An 18,170-nucleotide genomic window follows, 5' to 3' on the forward strand; every position below is an offset into this window, starting at 1 on the left:
TGTAACGCCAAACTCTCCACGGATAATCCCTAGACCTTTACACAAACATTCTGTCAATGATTGTGAATCGAACACTGCCAAGAACCTGTCCCCCAGAGAGACGTTGTTGACCTGATACTGGAGAAATCTTCCTTCTGACTGAACTGGACTATCATTATCAGCTATATCAGGCAGTATTTCTGGAGAGAAGGAACCCATAAACTATTGTAGATTCCTTGATCATGGTCTGCTTTGATCTGTCCTTCTCATGACTTACATCCTCTTTATACCCTTCCATATCTCCAGTTTCCCTCTCGCCTGACTCTCAGTCTGAAGAAGGGTCTCGACCCGAAACGTCACCCATTCCTTCTCTCTAGAGATGCTGTCTGGCCCGCTGTGTTACTCCAGCACTTTGTGTAAATTAACATCTGCAGTTCCTTCTTAAATCATTACCAGCTGAAAGGATCTAAATGGAAGCGTAAATTAATATGTACTTGCTTCATATTGATCATGATGATGTAAAATTTATTTAGCAACTGGCAAATCTAACGTAGATGTACAGACTAATTTAAAGTATAGATCTTTCTTGTTTTGTCAATAGTTTCTGTTCATTTTTGCATCAAAACATTTTGCCTTTTGGATTCATTTAGTTATGGAAAACAGTAACCAAGAAATTAGGATTATAGAGCCTGTGGCATTGAGGATAATGGCGGGTTCAGCCTTGAAGCTTTATTCCATTTCTCTTCGTAAGTTGTTCAAGGTAAAGCACTCTAAATCATGGACCATTACTCAATGTGAATTTTTCTGAAAAATGATGTGTGGCAAATATAATGTTTAGTTGAATTTTGAGATGCAGCATGGAAACATGCCCTTCGATCCGCACCAACCATGGATCACCCATTAATACTAGTTCTGTGTTACCCCGTTCTTCCTGCACAATAGGGGCATTTTAAGGAGACCAATGAACCTACAGACCTGCACTTCTTTGGGATATGGGAGGAAATCGGAGCACCCGGAGAAAACCCACGTGGTCACAGGGAAAATGTGCAAACTCCACACAGACATCACCGGAGGTCAGGGTCGAAGCCGGGTATTTGGCGCTGTGAGGCAGTGGCTCTACTTGCCATGCCATTGTGCCGCCCGATCTTAATTTTTTCGCTGCACGTCCTGCAGTGTTACAAGGTTTTGCAGACTTTATTTCCAACCACTTCAGTCAACTGCCATTTGACACTAAGAAGTTGGCCTTGTTTTCATAATAATCAACATGGACTCTTGGATATGGTCATGTAAGTCATGTAACTTCCACATCTGATGTGGTCCCTTAGCAGGTTGTGTTCTACAACTCTGAAGTTGTGCACAGTTACTGATTAGATTGAGATTCAGATTCAATTTTAATTGTCATTGTCAGTGTACAGTACAGAGACAACGAAATGCATTTAGCATCTCCCTTGAAGAATCTTCTACATTCTCCTCCATCCACTTCCATTCATCTTTGCAGTTGAGAGGTGCATGCCGAGATCCAATGTTCAGTGATGCATCTTTCTTCAATGCTCTAAGTGAAAGGGAGAGGTTGAGCAAGCTAGAACTTTATTCCTTGGAGCACAGGAGTATGTGGGGTGATCTTATAGAGGTATATAAAATTATGAGGGGAATAAATAAGATAAATGCACAGATGAATGAATAGGGTAAATACACAGAGGGGCAACTTTTGCAACTGATGGTGGGTATATGAAATGAGCTGAAGTATGTAGGAACTGCAGATGCTGGTGTACACCAAAGATAGGCACAAAATGCTGGAGTAACAGTGTAACAGGCAGCATCTCTGGAGAGAAGGAATGGGTGACGTTCGGGTCGAGATCCTTCTTCAAAGTTTGCTGTCTTGTTCGGTGATGAGCGGGGAGAGGGACAGTAGCTGGAATGGCCACATGGAAGGAATTCGTGACATTTCGGGTCGAGACCCTTCCTCAGACTGAGAGCCAGGGGAGAGGGAGTCTAGAGATATGGAAGGGTAAGGTGTGAAAACAACAGATAAAAGCAGACGATAAGAAAATGTAGAATGGTTGATTGTTAGCTATGGGGACGGTGACAGGGAGACAATGAAACTATTCGGGGAACTAGGGTAGGAAAAGGATGGAGAGAGAGGGAAAGCAAGGGTTAGTTGAAGTTAGAGAAATGAATCTCATACCGCTGGGTTGTTAGTTGCCCAAGCGAAATATGAGGAAGTAGTTGAGGCAGGTAAGAAAAACAACATCTAGAAGTCATTTGGACAGGTTCATGGATTGGACAGGGGTTAGACAGATAAGGGCCAAACATGGGCCAGTAGGACTAGTGTAGATAGGGCATCTTGGTCATCATGGCCAAGTTACGTTTTCATGCTGTATGACGCAATGAATCCATGAATAATGCCCAACAAAAGTCATTGGCATCATTGGTTCAAAGCTGCTGCTTGTATCTCGTACTAATTAATGAGAACAGGTCGCCAGGCTGCAGCACATCAATTTGCTGCAAGTAGCCATGTTCCAACTTAATCAATGCTCCTGGCATATGATTTCTGGACTTTATAGAACTTTCCTGACATTATACCAACATGGTACACTTTTACCTTTCTTTCTTATTTCCAACAATATATATCTCAGTATTCCTCCATTTCTGGCTTCCACTCATCTCCATTGTCTATATCTTCAAGATAGTGGCCTAGACTCCAGCTGACTAAAGTCTTGGAAATTCTCCCCTCCCATTCCCCACCATAGATCTTCACCTCCCCACTCCTCTCTCCTCCTTCAAAATACTCCTTAAAATTCCTCCCAGATCGAGATTGTGTCAAATCTCTTAGTGGTGTCCATTTGAGTCGATAACTGACCTGTGGAATGGCTTGTGATGTTTTTATTACTTTAAAGCTTCCATATGCCATATTGTCATAGAAACTTGTAGTGAATCAACGTTTTAAAACATGCCCAGGTTATAATCCAGTTGTAAATATATTGCCTATTCCAGATGTTTATCCTGATGTTTGATTAAACATAACTCCTTCTAGTGCTTTGATCTACTTTTCCCTGACCCTCTAAAACAAACAATGAGGAAAACATATGGAATTAATAAGCGGCTGTTTGTGGATATTGCATAATCCCGAGCCCCCACCCCCCCTGCTTGTAGCTGGTGCATTCCAAAGCCATGAGCTGGAGCCAGCCTCAGCCGAGAATCACAGGCACATGATCCCCCCAGTGCTCACACTCAGAGAATCACACACTCCCTTCCAGGTCACTATCTAAGACCATCTCCAAAGATGGGGACCTTGATCCAGCGCTTCACCGTGGCATCAGCCATGATTCTGGCAGTGCAGTGTCAACCCCAGTTCATGGAATACATTGAGAGAAGACTGTCTTCTTTTGAGGTAAGTCGGTGAATTCTTTCTAATTTGCAAAGAAGGAACCAGAATTTTTTTAAAGATTTATCGGTTTGTTGTCCGTGAGTTGTGGATTTGAGGATTTGTCGTTCACATTTCCTTTCACGACCTCCATTTGCTTACGTAGAAGGACTACATTTTCTTTGGTGACTGGAGTGAAAGTCTGACTGCTTATTTCAAGTAGTGCAGAGCATTTGTATGAATGTTCAATCCGACATTAACACAAGGCCATGACAACCATCTGGTGGACTGCTGGAAACGTCTAATATTTCACCGGTTGGTTTATTAGATGGTGTGTTAATGTTGATTTGAGCATTCACACAAATGCTCTGAATGGCATGAAAAGGGAGAGATCTTTTTGCAAATAAATTTAGTATCGTAATATGAGGACTAATATACAGTTACTTAAAAAAACTCTGATCTTTAAAATATCCAGAACAAACTAGTTACTGGAGAATCGGTTATCCTTGCAGACGATTTAAAAATGAACTTCCGAAATGATTTGAAACCAGGAGGCCTTTCAATAGCACGACGCTAAACATAATGAGATGAATGAATATAGTAATGGGCCAATGCAAAGTTGCACTATGTATCAAAGGACAGTGAGAGGGTAAGTAATTTATAGAATAAAATAAACACAAGATGGGTTTGGGACTTACTTTCCTCAATTTGTTGAACTGAGATAAACTGTCTTTGACATGAACAGTTAAACAAGCAGTGTGCCAGAAATGTTTTAAAGATTTGTATTCAGTCATTGTTTGCATTGGCTCCCTGGAATTTATATCTTCAAACCTCAGTTTTAACTCATAAGACAGATTTCCATTATATTATTTGATAAACAAAGTGCCTGGTGTGAAAGTGAGAATTGTAAAGTTAAAACAAACAGCACAATCCAATCAAATCTCTGGCCCATTATTCAAACATCATCGTGCAGGAAGGAACTGCAGATGCTGTTTAAATCGAAGATAGACACAAAATGCTAGAGTAACAGCAGGACAGGCAGGCAGTTTCGGGTCGAGACCCTTCTTCAGACTGATCTTGATATGTTTGACAAAACAGGTGAGGCCGCAGTACTGGTTAACCAAAAATATTACGTAACATTCACTCAGCCTTCTTTGCCTGATCCTTCCATGCACCAACCAATCGCCAGTCCATGAAACATGATATGTTGAGTTGGAATCATTGAAGATTGCGGATGACTAACAGACACAATCATAGACAAAACAATGATGACAGAGATCGATTGTCTGGTTGAATGTTGCCAGGATAACAACCACAAGAAGTTGCAGTGAATTGTGGACGCAGTCCAGACTATCGCACAAGGCAACCTCCCTTTCATTGACTCCATTTATACCTCGGCAAGGCCAGCAGCACAATCAAGGACAAGTCGCACCCTGGCCACTCCCTCTTATCCCCTCTCGTATCGGGGAAAAGGTATAGAAGTGTGAAAACTCATACCTCCAGATTCTGGAACAGTTTCTTCCCGGCTGTTATCAGGCAACTGAATCATCCTACTTCAACCAAAGAACAGTCCTGAACTACTATCTACCTCATTGGTGACCCTTGAACTAACTTTGATTGGACTCTTATGGCTTTACTTTGCACTAAACGTTATTCCCTTATCATGTTTCTATAAACTGTAAATGGCTCGGGTGTGATCATATATTGTCTTTTCGCTGATTGGATCGCACGCAACAAAAGTTTTTCACTTTACCCTGGTACATGTGACAATAAACTAAACAACCTTGCTCTCAACGTTAGTAAAAACAAGGAGCTGATTTTTTTTTAAGTTTAGAGATACAGCGCGGAAACGGGCCCTTCAGCCCATCGAGTCTGAACCGACCAGCGATCCCCGCACATTAACACTATCCTACACACACTCGGGTCAATTTTACATTTACACCAAGCCAATTAACCTACAAACCTGTACGTCTTTGGAGTGTAGGAGGAAACCGAAGATCTCAAAGAAACCGCACGCTGGTCATGGGGAGAACGTACAAACTCTATACAGACAGCATCCGTTGTCAGGATCGAAATCGGGTCTCTGGTGCTGTAAAGTAGTAGTTCTTCTGTCACGCCACCATGCCGCTCTGGTTGTTGACTTTAGAAGAGGAAGCCAAGGATTCACAAACCCATCTGCATCGATGCATCAGCGGTAGAGTGTCGACACCATCACGTTCCAGGGCATGCATATCTCTGAAGATTTGTCCTGGACCCAGCACATTGATGCAATCATAAAGAAAGCCCATCAATGCTTCTACTTCCTTAGGAGATTAAGGAGATTTGGTTTATCGACAAATACTTTTTTGAACCTGTACAGATGTATGGTGGAGAGAACATTGACAAGCTGCACCACAGCTTGGTTCAGCAACTCGAACACTCAGGAATAATGGAGATTACAAAAAGTGGTGAACACTTCCCACTCCATCATGGATACTGACCTCCCCACCATTGAAGGGACCTCTAAAAGGCACTGCCTCAATAAGGTTGCCAGCAAAATCAAGGACCCCACACCACCTTGGCCACGCTCTCATTTCACCCCTGCCATCGAGAAGAAAATACAGGAGTCTGAAACTAGGATGTCCAGGATCAGGACCAGCTTCTTCCCTGTTGCCATCAGGCTATTGAACACTACCAACTCCAGTAAACTCTGAACTACGAACTGTGTTGGTTGCACTAGGGACTTTGGGCTCTTTTTGGTTTTTCACTACATTGTGTTTTTTTAATGGAACATTTTTCTGTATGTTTATCATGTTATCTATTCAGTACCTGTACTGTGTTTATACCTGTTGTCTGCTGCAACATTGTTCCGTTTCAGTACATATGATAATTAAACACTCTTGATCCTTATAAGTTGCAGATCGTGGAGACAAACTATCCACTGACATATTCAATAAACTCGCAGGTACCTTATCAACACCTCTTCCACCCTCTCTCTTGTAAGGATTCTATCCCTTTCTCCCAGTTTTTGTCCGTCACATCTATTATCAAGATGAAGTCTTCCATTTCAGGACATCTGAAATGTCCTTTTTCAGGAGACATAGCTTTCCTACTACTGTGTTTGATGGATCCCTCTCTTGAATTGCTTTCATTTCCCCAATCTCTGATCTCTCCACATCTCCTTGCATGCAGAAGAGATAGAGCCCCCTTGGACCTCACCGTTCACCTCACAACCTTCGCATCCAGCTCATCGTCCTTCATCATTTCCACCATTGAGTTTCCACCATTAGCCACATCTTCTTCTCCCATCCTTTTGCACCTTCCATTGGGACCAGTCCCTCCGTAACTTCCTGGTCCTCTCCTCCCTTCCCGTGCATTCTTCCCTAAACCGCTTTCCTCTGCAACTATTGGAGGTGCAACAGTTCAATTTAGTTTATTGTCACATGTACCGAGGAACAGTGAAAGGTTTGTGTTGCGTGCTAACCGGTTAGTGGAAATGCAATGCACGATTACAATCTAGCCATCCACAGTGTACAAATATGTGATAAGGGGTGTAACGTTTAGTACAAGGTAAAGCCAGTAAAGTCCAATTAAAGTTGTTCTTGCACCTCCTCCATCACCACCATCCAACGTCCTAAACACCCTTCTGGATGAGGCAAAGATTCATGTGCACCTCTCTCCTTCCAACCCACCCTCAGTCCTTTTATTTTGTCCACTTTTCAGTACACTCCTTGCAGATCCCCAAAGCCCATTTGCTCCCTACTCATCTTTCTGATTGTACTACCCATATTTTACCCTCATCCATCTGATTACACCTGTACTACACCTTCAGCAACTGAATCCACCTTCCCTCTCTCCTCCTCCCAACTGACCCCAACTGACCTCAACTGGACACAAAGCGCTGGAGTAACTCAGTGGGTCAGGCAGCATCTCTGGAATAACAGAGATAGGAAACATTTCAGGTGGAGTTGGGTCAGGACTTCAACTGCCTGTTTAATCTCCACCCCTCCTTGGATCACAAATCATCCACTGGTCCCTGTCTCAACCCTCCTCATCTTCTCCTTACTCCCCTCCCCCCCCCCCCATGCCATCCCACTCTTCCACCACCGCACAGCTGCTCAACTTACTGAGTTCCCACAGCAGATTGCTTGTTATCCAGATTTCAGCATCTGCAGTCTCCTGAGATTCCTTGGATACACGCCATCGGCGCCAGAGGACTAGACTGAGTGCACTATAGGATGATCTTTATATGATGTGATATATTTTCCTTTTCACTTTGTCCAAACACAATTTGTTGAGGAAAGAGGAAATAAAACTTTTTTAACACTGACTGTCAAAGACCAGTTCATTGAGCAAAGAATGGTATTTTCAGTTTACCATCATCCTTGGGAAGTGTACAAGATTCTAGAAGGAGGCAATTTACCCTTTGTGCTTTTTCCGTCAATTTAAAAGATTTATCCACTTTCCTGCCGTTAATTGAAGGTTGGGCAACTTCTTTGTATGTCCGATTTCTTTTGGAAATCATTCAATAATTGAAAGGAAATCTCCCACCTCTTATTTAATTATTTCCTCAACCATCTTCTTTGCCACTGATAGTAATATCGGAGACTTGAAGGATTCTAAAGACAGTCAAAATCTTGAATTTTATACTGCCTCACCCTAACATGACACAAACAGTATTTATTTATTTAGAGTCAAGAAACATGTGGTGACTTTGAAGAGTAAAACAGCGCAAGGCCTCTTTTTGTCACGAGGAAGTATGGAACCTAGGATCTAGGCAATTGAAGTCATACTGAGCAAGGAGGACATTAAAACTCAAGGTGCGTAAGAGGCCAAACTTGGAGAATGAAACACTGAGGGTTTATATGGCTGAAGGAGGTTAAAACACTTGAATGGTTTTGGAAACAAAAATGGGAAATTAAATATCTCAGTGAGAGTCAAGAAGCCAACATGACATTGAGCGCTGGAAAGATGAGTGACTGGGACTTCATATGTAGGGATGTGTGTAACAAAGGCTTGGGTGAGCTCACATTCACTGAGGGCACTAAGAGAGAGAATGGCTCAGATACCATTCGATTAATTGAATCTAGAGCTGACCTTGGAAAGATTTAGAAGCAGGTGGGCTGAGACTGGAAAAGACTCAAATTGAACTGCAACATAGATGATACATCACAAATAACCCTCCACGTGTACCTACCCCCTACAGGATAGAATTGCGGTCTGGTACGACCAAACGCAGAGGTACTCCTCAGAATACAGAGAGTTCAAAAACCAGATCCTTTCTCTTGTTGAAAGCCTGGATAAGGAGAAAGAGGAGCAAAGAAGCAACCTTGAAATAGCAACTTCCCGGATTGAACGCCTGGAGCGGGAGTTAGACTATTTGGAGAACAAAAATCCAGTGCCCACCTGCTTGGAGATGGAGGAGAAGCTTATCGATCAAACTGCTGAAAGAACTCAGGAAAAGAAGAAGCGCAAACATAAGGTGGCAGGTAAGATGTGTGATAGTAACTTAGAAATTGGCGATCACAGTTATCTGATAGTGAAAGGGCTGATCGCTACCTGAGGCCACAACCAGGGAGTATGGTGCATCCTGAAACTAAGACTTAGCTGTGCTGAACACTCCCCACTACTAATTCCCCACCCGATCACTGATCACATCCATTACACCCTCACCTGCCTGTATAACCACGGCCACATTCTTTCCCATGAATATTTCCCATCTTCAATAATCTTTTTCATACCCATCCAAACATACATTTTCTCACTACTGATTACTCCCATTAGCAACCTTCTCCCCATCACTGCATTTGCAGTCCCCATCTCATAATGTATTGATAGGTATCCTCAGTATTTTTTCTCCAATAGGTGCCAGTCATTTGTTTTTTTGCATCAAAAAAGAATTTATTTAAATTCCAACATGATACAAAAAACCCCCAAAAAAACAAAACCGTGGTGACAGATAACACTACCCTCTCCAACACCACCCAGACACAGATGTAACCCCAGTAAAGGGTCAAGGATCTAGCTCGGGCAAAGCCCTCTTCCGCCAGGCACCGTGACTAGCGGATAGCCAGCTTGGCCAGGCCTAAGAGCAACCCAACCAGGACATCTTCAGCCCTGCCCACTCCCTAGATCCTGTCAACAGTCCATCGGTTGCTGACAGCAGAGCCACTCGTCCCCCTACGACCCTAGGTGGAGTGGCGGTGAGTCTTTTGTTTTGGTAGGCATGGTCTTGAGGCCTACCGTCGACCCCGTGTATTTAATGCATGCCTATGTGTCAACTAATGACGAGGCCTTTTGGCCCACGACAAGCTGTTTGCAAGTCCCATTAAAGTCCCAAATGCCATGTCACTAATCATGGAGGTGCCCAAGCACTAAAAGTGATAACCTTAAACAGATATAATATTAATACAAATGCGAGAAGTGCATCCAGGTAGAGCTCCTGAAGGGCCGTGTTGGGGAACTGGAGAAGCAAGTGGATGACCTCCGGTTCGTCCGAGAAACTGAGTCGTTCCTTGACAAGTCCTACAGTACGATTGTTACACCTATGGTACTGGAAGAGAGAAGGTGGGAGACAGTGAGAAAGGGAGGGAAGCATGGAATGCCAACATCCCCGGGTGTTGTACCTCTTGTGAACAGGTTCACCCGCTTAGAAGCTGTCGGGACAGAAGACATGTTTACACTGAGCGGCGGACTGGCTTGCGAGGCGAATAGGGCTGTTGAGCCAAAACCAAAAAGGCCTAAGGCAGGCAAAGCCATTGTAGTGGGAGACTCCATTGTGAGAGGTACGGACAGGGGTTTCTGCGGCAACAGACGGGATGCGAAGATGGTGTGCTGCATTCCTGGTGCCAGGATCCAGGATGTCACGGACAGACTGCAGAAAATCCTCAAGGGCGAAGGTGAACATCTGGAAGTGGTAGTGCATGTCGGCACAAACAATGTCGGAAAGAAGGGGATGAATATTCTGCAGCGTGACTTTAGAGAGCTCAGAAAAATGCTGAAAAGCAGGACCTCCAGGGTTGTTATCTCCGGTTTGCTTCCAGTTCCTCGTGCTGGCGAGAGCAGGAACAGGGAGATACGGGACCTGAACGTGTGGCTGAGGAACTGGTGCACGGGGCAGGGATTTAGATTCTTAGATCACTGGGATCTGTTTTGGGGTAAGGGGGAACTGTACAAAAGGGACGGACTGCATCTTAACAGGTGTGGGACCAGCATTCTGGCAGGCAGGTTTGCCACTGCTACACGGGTGGTTTTAAACTGAATAAGGGGGGTGGGGTGTCGAATGGGATAGTGGAGGATGGAGTTAAAGGGAAAGGGTTTCTTAAATGTGTGAGCGTAGAGACAGAGGGGTGTAAAATGAGGGTAGAAGCAATAGATAGCAAGGTGAAAAGTAAAAGTGGAAGGCAGACAAAACCAGGGCAAAAATCAAAAAGGGCCACTTTTCAACATAATTGTATAAGGGGTAAGAGTGTTGTAAAAACAAGCCTGAAGGCTTTGTGTCTCAATGCAAGGAGCATTCGTAATAAGGTGGATGAGTTGAATGTGCAGATAGCTATTAATGACTATGATTTAGTTGGGATCACGGAGACATGGCTCCAGGGTGACCAAGGCTGGGAGCTGAACATCCAGGGATATTCAATATTCAGGAGGGATAGAGAGAAAGGAAAAGGAGGTGGGGTAGCGTTGCTGATTAGAGAAGAGATTAACGCAATGGAAAGTAAGGACATTAGTTTGGAGGATGTGGAATCGGTATGGGTAGAGCTGCGAAACACTAAGGGGCAGAAAACGCTGGTGGGTGTTGTGTACAGGCCACCTAACAGTAGTAGTGAAGTTGGGGATGGTATCAAACAGGAAATTAGAAATGCGTGCGACAAAGGCAAAACAGTTATAATGGGTGACTTCAATCTACATATAGATTGGGTGAATCAAATTGGCAGGGGTGCTGAGGAAGAGGATTTCTTGGAATGTATGCTGGATAGTTATCTAAATCAACATGCAGAGGAACCAACGAGAGAGCAGGCTATTTTAGACTGGGTATTGAGTAATGAGGAAGGGTTAGTTAGCAGTCTTGTTGTACGTGCCCCCTTGGGCAAGAGTGACCATAATATGGTTGAGTTCTTCATTAGGATGGAGAGTGACATTGTTAATTCAGAAACAATGGTTCTGAACTTAAAGAAAGGTAACTTTGAGGGTATGAGACGTGAATTGGCCAAGATTGACTGGCAATTAATTCTAAAAGGGTTGACGGTGGATAGGCAATGGAAGACATTTAAAGACTGCATGGATGAACTACAAAAATTGTTCATCCCAATTTGGCAAAAGAATAAATCAGGGAAGGTAGTACATCCGTGGATAACAAGGGAAATTAGGGATAGTATCAAAGCGAAGGATGATGCGTACAAATTAGCCAAAAAAAGCAGCATACCGGAGGACTGGGAGAAATTCAGAGACCAGCAGAGGAGGACAAAGGGCTTAATTAGGAAAGGAAAAATAGATTATGAAAGAAAACTGGCAGGGAACATAAAAACTGACGGCAAAAGTTTTTATAGATATGTGAAAAGAAAGAGATTAGTTAAAACAAATGTAGGTCCCTTGCAGTCAGAAACAGGTGAGTTGATCATGGGGAACAAGGATATGGCGGACCAATAGAATAACTACTTTGGTTCCGTCTTCACTAAGGAAGACATAAATAATCTGCCGGAAATAGCAGGGGACTGCGGGTCAAAGGAGTTGGAGGAATTGAGTGAAATCCAGGTTAGCCGGGAAGTGGTGTTGGGTAAATTGAATGGATTAAAGGCCGATAAATCCCCAGGGCCAGATAGGCTGCATCCCAGAGTACTTAAGGAAGTAGCTCCAGAAATAGTGGATGCATTAGTAATAATCTTTCAAAACTCTTTAGATTCTGGAGTAGTTCCTGAGGATTGACGGGTAGCAAACGTAACCCCACTTTTTAAGAAGGGAGGGAGAGAGAAAACGGGGAATTACAGACCAGTTAGTCTAACATCAGTAGTGGGGAAACTGCTAGTTATTAAAGATGGGATAGCAGCACATTTGGAAAGTGGTGAAATCATTGGACAAAGTCAGCATGGATTTACAAAAGGAAATCATGTCTGACGAATCTTATAGAATTTTTCGAGGATGTAACTAGTAGCGTGGATAGGGGAGAACCAGTGGATGTGGTGTATCTGGACTTCCAGAAGGCTTTTGACAAGGTCCCACATAACAGATTAGTATACAAACTTAAAGCACATGGCATTGGGGGTTCAGTATTGATGTGGATAGAGAACTGGCTAGCAAACAGGAAGCAAAGAGTAGGAGTAAACGGGTCCTTTTCACAATGGCAGGCAGTGACTAGTGGGGTACCGCAAGGCTCAGTGCTGGGACCCCAGCTATTTACAATATATAATAATGATCTGGATGAGGGAATTGAAGGCAATATCACCAAGTTTGCGGATTGACACTAAGCTGGGGGGGCAGTGTTAGCTGTGAGGAGGATGCTAGGAGACTGCAAGGTGACTTGGATAGGCTGGGTGAGTGGGCAAATGTTTGGCAGATGCAGTATAATGTGGATAAATGTGAGGTTATCCATTTTGGTGGCAAAAACAGGAAAGCAGACTATTATCTAAATGGTGGCCAACTAGGAAAAGGGGAGATGCAGCGAGACCTGGGTGTCATGGTACACCAGTCATTGAAGGTAGGCATGCAGGTGCAGCAGGCAGTAAAGAAAGCGAATGGTATGTAGCTTTCATAGCAAAAGGATTTGAGTATAAGAGCAGGGAGGTTCTACTGCAGTTGTACAGGGTCTTGGTGAGACCACACCTGGAGTATTGCATACAGTTTTGGTCTCCAAATCTGAGGAAGGACATTATTGCCATAGAGGGAGTGCAGAGAAGGTTCACCAGACTGATTCCTGGAATGTCAGGACTGTCTTATGAAGAAAGACTGGATAGACTTGGTTTATACTCTCTAGAATTTAGGAGATTGAGAGGGGATCTTATAGAAACTTACAAAATTCTTAAGGGGTTGGACAGGCTAGATGCAGGAAGATTGCTCCCGATGTTGGTGAAGTCCAGGACAAGGGGTCACAGCTTAAGGATAAGGGGGAAATCCTTTAAAACCGAGATGAGAAGAACTTTTTTCACACAGAGAGTGGTGAATCTCTGGAACTCTCTGCCACAGAGGGTAGTCGAGGCCAGTTCATTGGCTATATTTAAGAGGGAGTTAGATGTGGCCCTTGTGGCTAAGGGGATCAGAGGGTATGGAGAGAAGGCAGGTACGGGATACTGAGTTGGATGATCAGCCATGATCATACTGAATGACGGTGCAGGCTCGAAGGGCCGAATGGCCTTCTCCTGCACCTAATTTCTATGTATCTATGTTTCTATACTTCGGGGAAAATCCAAAGAGTAAATAATGCAGATGCTACGAATCTGAAATGTCAGAATGGCCATATAACGCAGATGGAGCCCATGAGATCCTTCTGGCTCTGTGGAAGAACGACTCATCTAATCCCACTCCACCGCCTTCCCCTCACAGCCTTGCAAGTTATTTCCTTTTAGATACTTATCCATCTCTGTTTTAAACAACGCGGTCGAATCAGCCTACTCTGCAGCTCCTGGCAAAGCATTCCCGATCCAAACTATCCACAGTGAAAACAGATTTCTCCTTGTTCTTTCAATCTCAGCTGCAGACCAGCACATCTCCCATGTCAACTTTGGCACTTTGCCAATTATCTTTATGACATGCCCACCCCCCACCCCCATGTGCCCCCTGGTTCTTGAACCCTTCCGTCAATAGATTTATTTCAACTGCTTCAGATTCTTTCTCAAATTAATTTGTTCCAAAAATAACCCCAGCTTCTTCAGTCTCTACACGATTGGTCTTGAAGCGACATATTCAGCAGTTTGTTCATTATTCTAATGATAAGGTATAGCATATAAATGGCACAAATTAGCAGCCTATGTTAAATTGTGCTCAGTTATTTTTCCCCATTGGTATCAATGGGCCGAGGAGATGCTTTCTGTTTCCCTTCAATTTGCAGCAAATTTTCATTTCAGCCCTTTGATCTTTTCACTCTGTTCCTTTACAGAATGTGGAGAAATGGTCTTCAACATCAAATCAATGAAAATAGTCAAGAGGCTGGAGAGTGCTGTTGGCCTTTGGACCAAGGACCTCATGTCAGACTCTGAGAAGGTGTACATCTTTGACGGTGTAAGTAACGACACAGTCTATGAATTCACAAGACTGAAGGACTTCACCGATTTCACTGGCTTGATTAAAGGAAAGAAAATCAAACTGCCCCATTCGTGGGCAGGCACGGGCCACATAGTGTACAGAGGCTTTTTATATTACATCAGAAGTGAGCCTCAGTTTCAGGTGATCAAATTTGATCTGAAGAACCAGACGGTGTCAGACAGTGGCATGTTTCCCGCCGAGCGGCAGATCCCAGTGTACGGCCTCTCGCCATACAATTACATCGACCTGGCGGCGGACGAGAATGGTTTGTGGGCCATATACGCCACCAGGGAGAACGAGAAGAACATCTGCCTGGCTAGGCTGGATTACAGAACGCTGGACATTGAGCAGATGTGGGATACTCCGTGTCCCATTGAGAACGCCGAAAATGCCTTTGTCATCTGCGGGACGCTTTACGTGGTGTACAACAGCAAGTTACGCAGCCGCTCACGTGTCCAGTGTGTCTACGATGTGACTGATATGGTGAACACTGATCAGGCCCCACTGCTGTACTTCCCCAAGCGATTCGGAGCAGTCGCCAGCATCAAGTACAACCCAAAGGAGAAGCAGCTCTACAGCTGGGATGACGGGAACCAAATAATATACAGGCTGAATCTGAAACTGAAATCAGAACTGTAATACTTTGCTCCTCAATACAATTTATTAACAGGAGGACTGGGCTGTGATACCCTCCTCAAAGGCAGTAGGAATTTGTAAGGTGGATAATATGACAATATTTTCAGATGTTTTTTGTAGTTAATTTTCCCTGCCTCTGTTTAAGTACCCTAACCTTACAATGTTAAAGCCTGCCATATCATTAAAGAAGAAAATTATAATTAACTGCATTCATATCACTGGCAATGTGTTGCATTTGTTGCATCAAGAGCATTGCACAGAGATACGAACTAAAGTCGTCATGCTATAGCAGCACGGTGGATGGAGTAGCATATGTTGCACAGCAGAGGAATAGAAGTACACCAAACATTCACACAAAACCAGGCACTGCATTTAATATAGCGAGCACTGGAGTTTCCTGTGAATGTGTTCATGAGTTCAGATGCCAAATAAGTACTCCCAAATGAAGGACCAATGTTAATACAGTGGCTTTCAAGACGTTCCTAAACCATTCCCAACCAATGCAGTAATTTTGTAGAAGTTACTGTTGTGATGTAGGAAATGCAAAAGCCACTTTAACGCAACAGTATCTCACGAGTAGCAATGACCATACAATCTGCTTTATAGCGTGATTGCAGGTTAAACATTCTACCCGGCTGAGAGGGTAAAATAATATATCTGCAAAAGGTAGTTCCTAATATTCTACGTCCCACAACATGGCCTGAATCTCCAACTGGATTATTTGCTTAGGTTTCTGAAGAATTAGTTCAATCCAGAGCCCTCAGACCCAGAGACAAGAGAGTTTTACCACAGAGACATTGCTGGCACCCAAATTGGATAATTTCAAGCTCATCAGTAAGAAATACAGAAAGGTATTAAGAGATCTCAATATAATTAATTACTTTATCAAATGAAACCATTGAATGTGGCATTGAACTCAAACTGCCCTGTATCTCGAGCCTCATGTTAATTCAATTTAGCACTTCTGATTGTTTAAATACAAGGTGATTTCTTGCTCAGCTGATGTTCAGAAGCTCTTCATGCATTCCACATGTCAGTGAATCTTCACTGTAACGTTATCTTTGACTGGACCTCAATTCCAGACATTGTTGGGTACTATACAGTGCCTTTATCCTAGATCCTGCCAATGATCTGACTTTATCCCGATTGCAATCATGGGCTAGAAATGTAACATAGGTCTACACTGCCTCATCTCCATCCCAGCCAATGTCATGAACTAGATGTCTGTCCAAATACTTTATGTTGTGGACCAAACACTGTCATGGACTGAAATCCTTTCCAAAATGGTCTGATAAGACACCACCACCCACCCACACCTCCCAATACTGAGATTGTCATTAACTATTCCTACAACTCTGTCATCGACTAGAACTTTAAGCCAGATACTTACAGTGACTGCTTGTCCAACACAGGCACTGCAATTATTAATAACCTTTGTGACAGATACTGTCAAGGACTATACATCCTCCAAGATACTACTGTATCACTGACTGTGCCTAGTCTTTATCATGGACTAGGACATGTAAAGCAGATACTGCCATAAGCAAGTGCTCAATAACATATAATGAAAATGAACAGCAGATGCAGGTTTGAACCAAAGATAGACACAAAATGCTGGAGTAACTCAGCAGGTCAGGCAGACAAGAATCTGAAGAATAGTCCCAACCCGAAACACCACCTGTCCATTTTCCCCAGAGATGGTGCCTGACCCGCTGAGTTACTCCAAAATTGTGTGTCTATCTCAATAACAGACATTGTCTTTAATTAAACGTCCTCCCATAAATGTGATGTTGGGTTGGTATTTCTCTAATGCTGGGAAACCTGTTAGTTACGGTAGGCCACGTGGGTTTCTGTTGTGTCTTTTCATATCACGGATCTGAACATAAATTGACATCCTGGAATGTTATTCATGGATAGTAAATTATTCTGCTGAGGCCAAGTAGGGTAATCAATACTCAAAAATCAAAGGACATATCGTCACTGGCAAGGCACGGAGCTCAATACCCCAGCATTGGGCTGACTTCTCAGTACCCTGCCACTGTCCTCACCTTGAGTACCCTTCCGCTGGGCACAAGCATAAAATTCCTATCTCTTGTCTAGCTCCATAAGAGCCGGACAGTGAACGTGTCTTTAATACCTTGACATTGGATTCACGGATGGCATTGAAAAACCCAATTAATACCCTGTAACTGAGCTAATTCCTTGCTACTCTGCCACTGGGCTCATCCTTAATATCCTGGCATGGACTTTCTCATTGATACTAAAATGTAAAATTCATTTTCCTCCACAACCCAAGTATTAATTGAATGAATTTTCAGTTGATGTCACATTTACACCATCACACGGTTGGAATGTCAACTCATTTACAATATTTATCTTGATTATACTCCCCATTAACTATATTACTTTATTGTATAATCATTATGTAGATTTTGTAGTTATAGTTGTCTGCACTAATAATAATCAGTAATTGTGAGACTGGCTGATTTAAGAAATTAAAATGCTCTGCATTCCATACCATTTATAGACTGAGAATGGAAGTTTTTCTGTTAGATTTAGTTTAGTTTAGTTTAGAGAGATACAGCATGGAAACAGGCCCTTCAGCCCCACCCGGTCCACACCAACCAGCGATCTCTGCACATTAACACGATCCTTCACACACTAAGGTCAAATTTACATTTATACCAAGCGAATTAACCTACAAACCTGAACGTCTTTGGAGTGTGGGAGGAAATCGAAGATCTCGGAGTAAACCCACGCAGTCACGGAGAGAACATACAAACTCCGTACAGATAGCACCCATAGTCGGGATCAAACCCACTTCTTTGGCGTTGAAAACACTGTAAGGCAGCAACTCTACTACTGCGCCACTGTGCCGCTCTAGATGTAAGTTCATAGTGTTAAAGGATAATATAGAACAGAAGGAATTGATTTGGCCCAGCTCTCTGAAGAAGCCAACCTATTTTTTCCCAATATC

At 43.3% G+C, this 18,170-nt stretch overlaps 1 protein-coding gene across 1 annotated transcript; it reads left to right on the plus strand.

Moving 5' to 3' along the window:
- Nucleotides 1-3,159: 3,159 nt before the first annotated feature.
- Nucleotides 3,160-17,713, plus strand: olfml3b (olfactomedin-like 3b). Its single transcript, XM_055654435.1, has 3 exons — nt 3,160-3,370; nt 8,529-8,811; nt 14,412-17,713. Exons 1-3 carry the CDS (start codon nt 3,263-3,265, stop codon nt 15,194-15,196), a joined length of 1,176 nt encoding a protein of 391 aa, XP_055510410.1. The 5' UTR covers nt 3,160-3,262; the 3' UTR covers nt 15,197-17,713.
- Nucleotides 17,714-18,170: the final 457 nt, after the last annotated feature.

This window comes from Leucoraja erinacea, chromosome 24 (genome assembly GCF_028641065.1).
Source record: "Leucoraja erinacea ecotype New England chromosome 24, Leri_hhj_1, whole genome shotgun sequence".
Taxonomy (NCBI): domain Eukaryota; kingdom Metazoa; phylum Chordata; class Chondrichthyes; order Rajiformes; family Rajidae; genus Leucoraja; species Leucoraja erinaceus.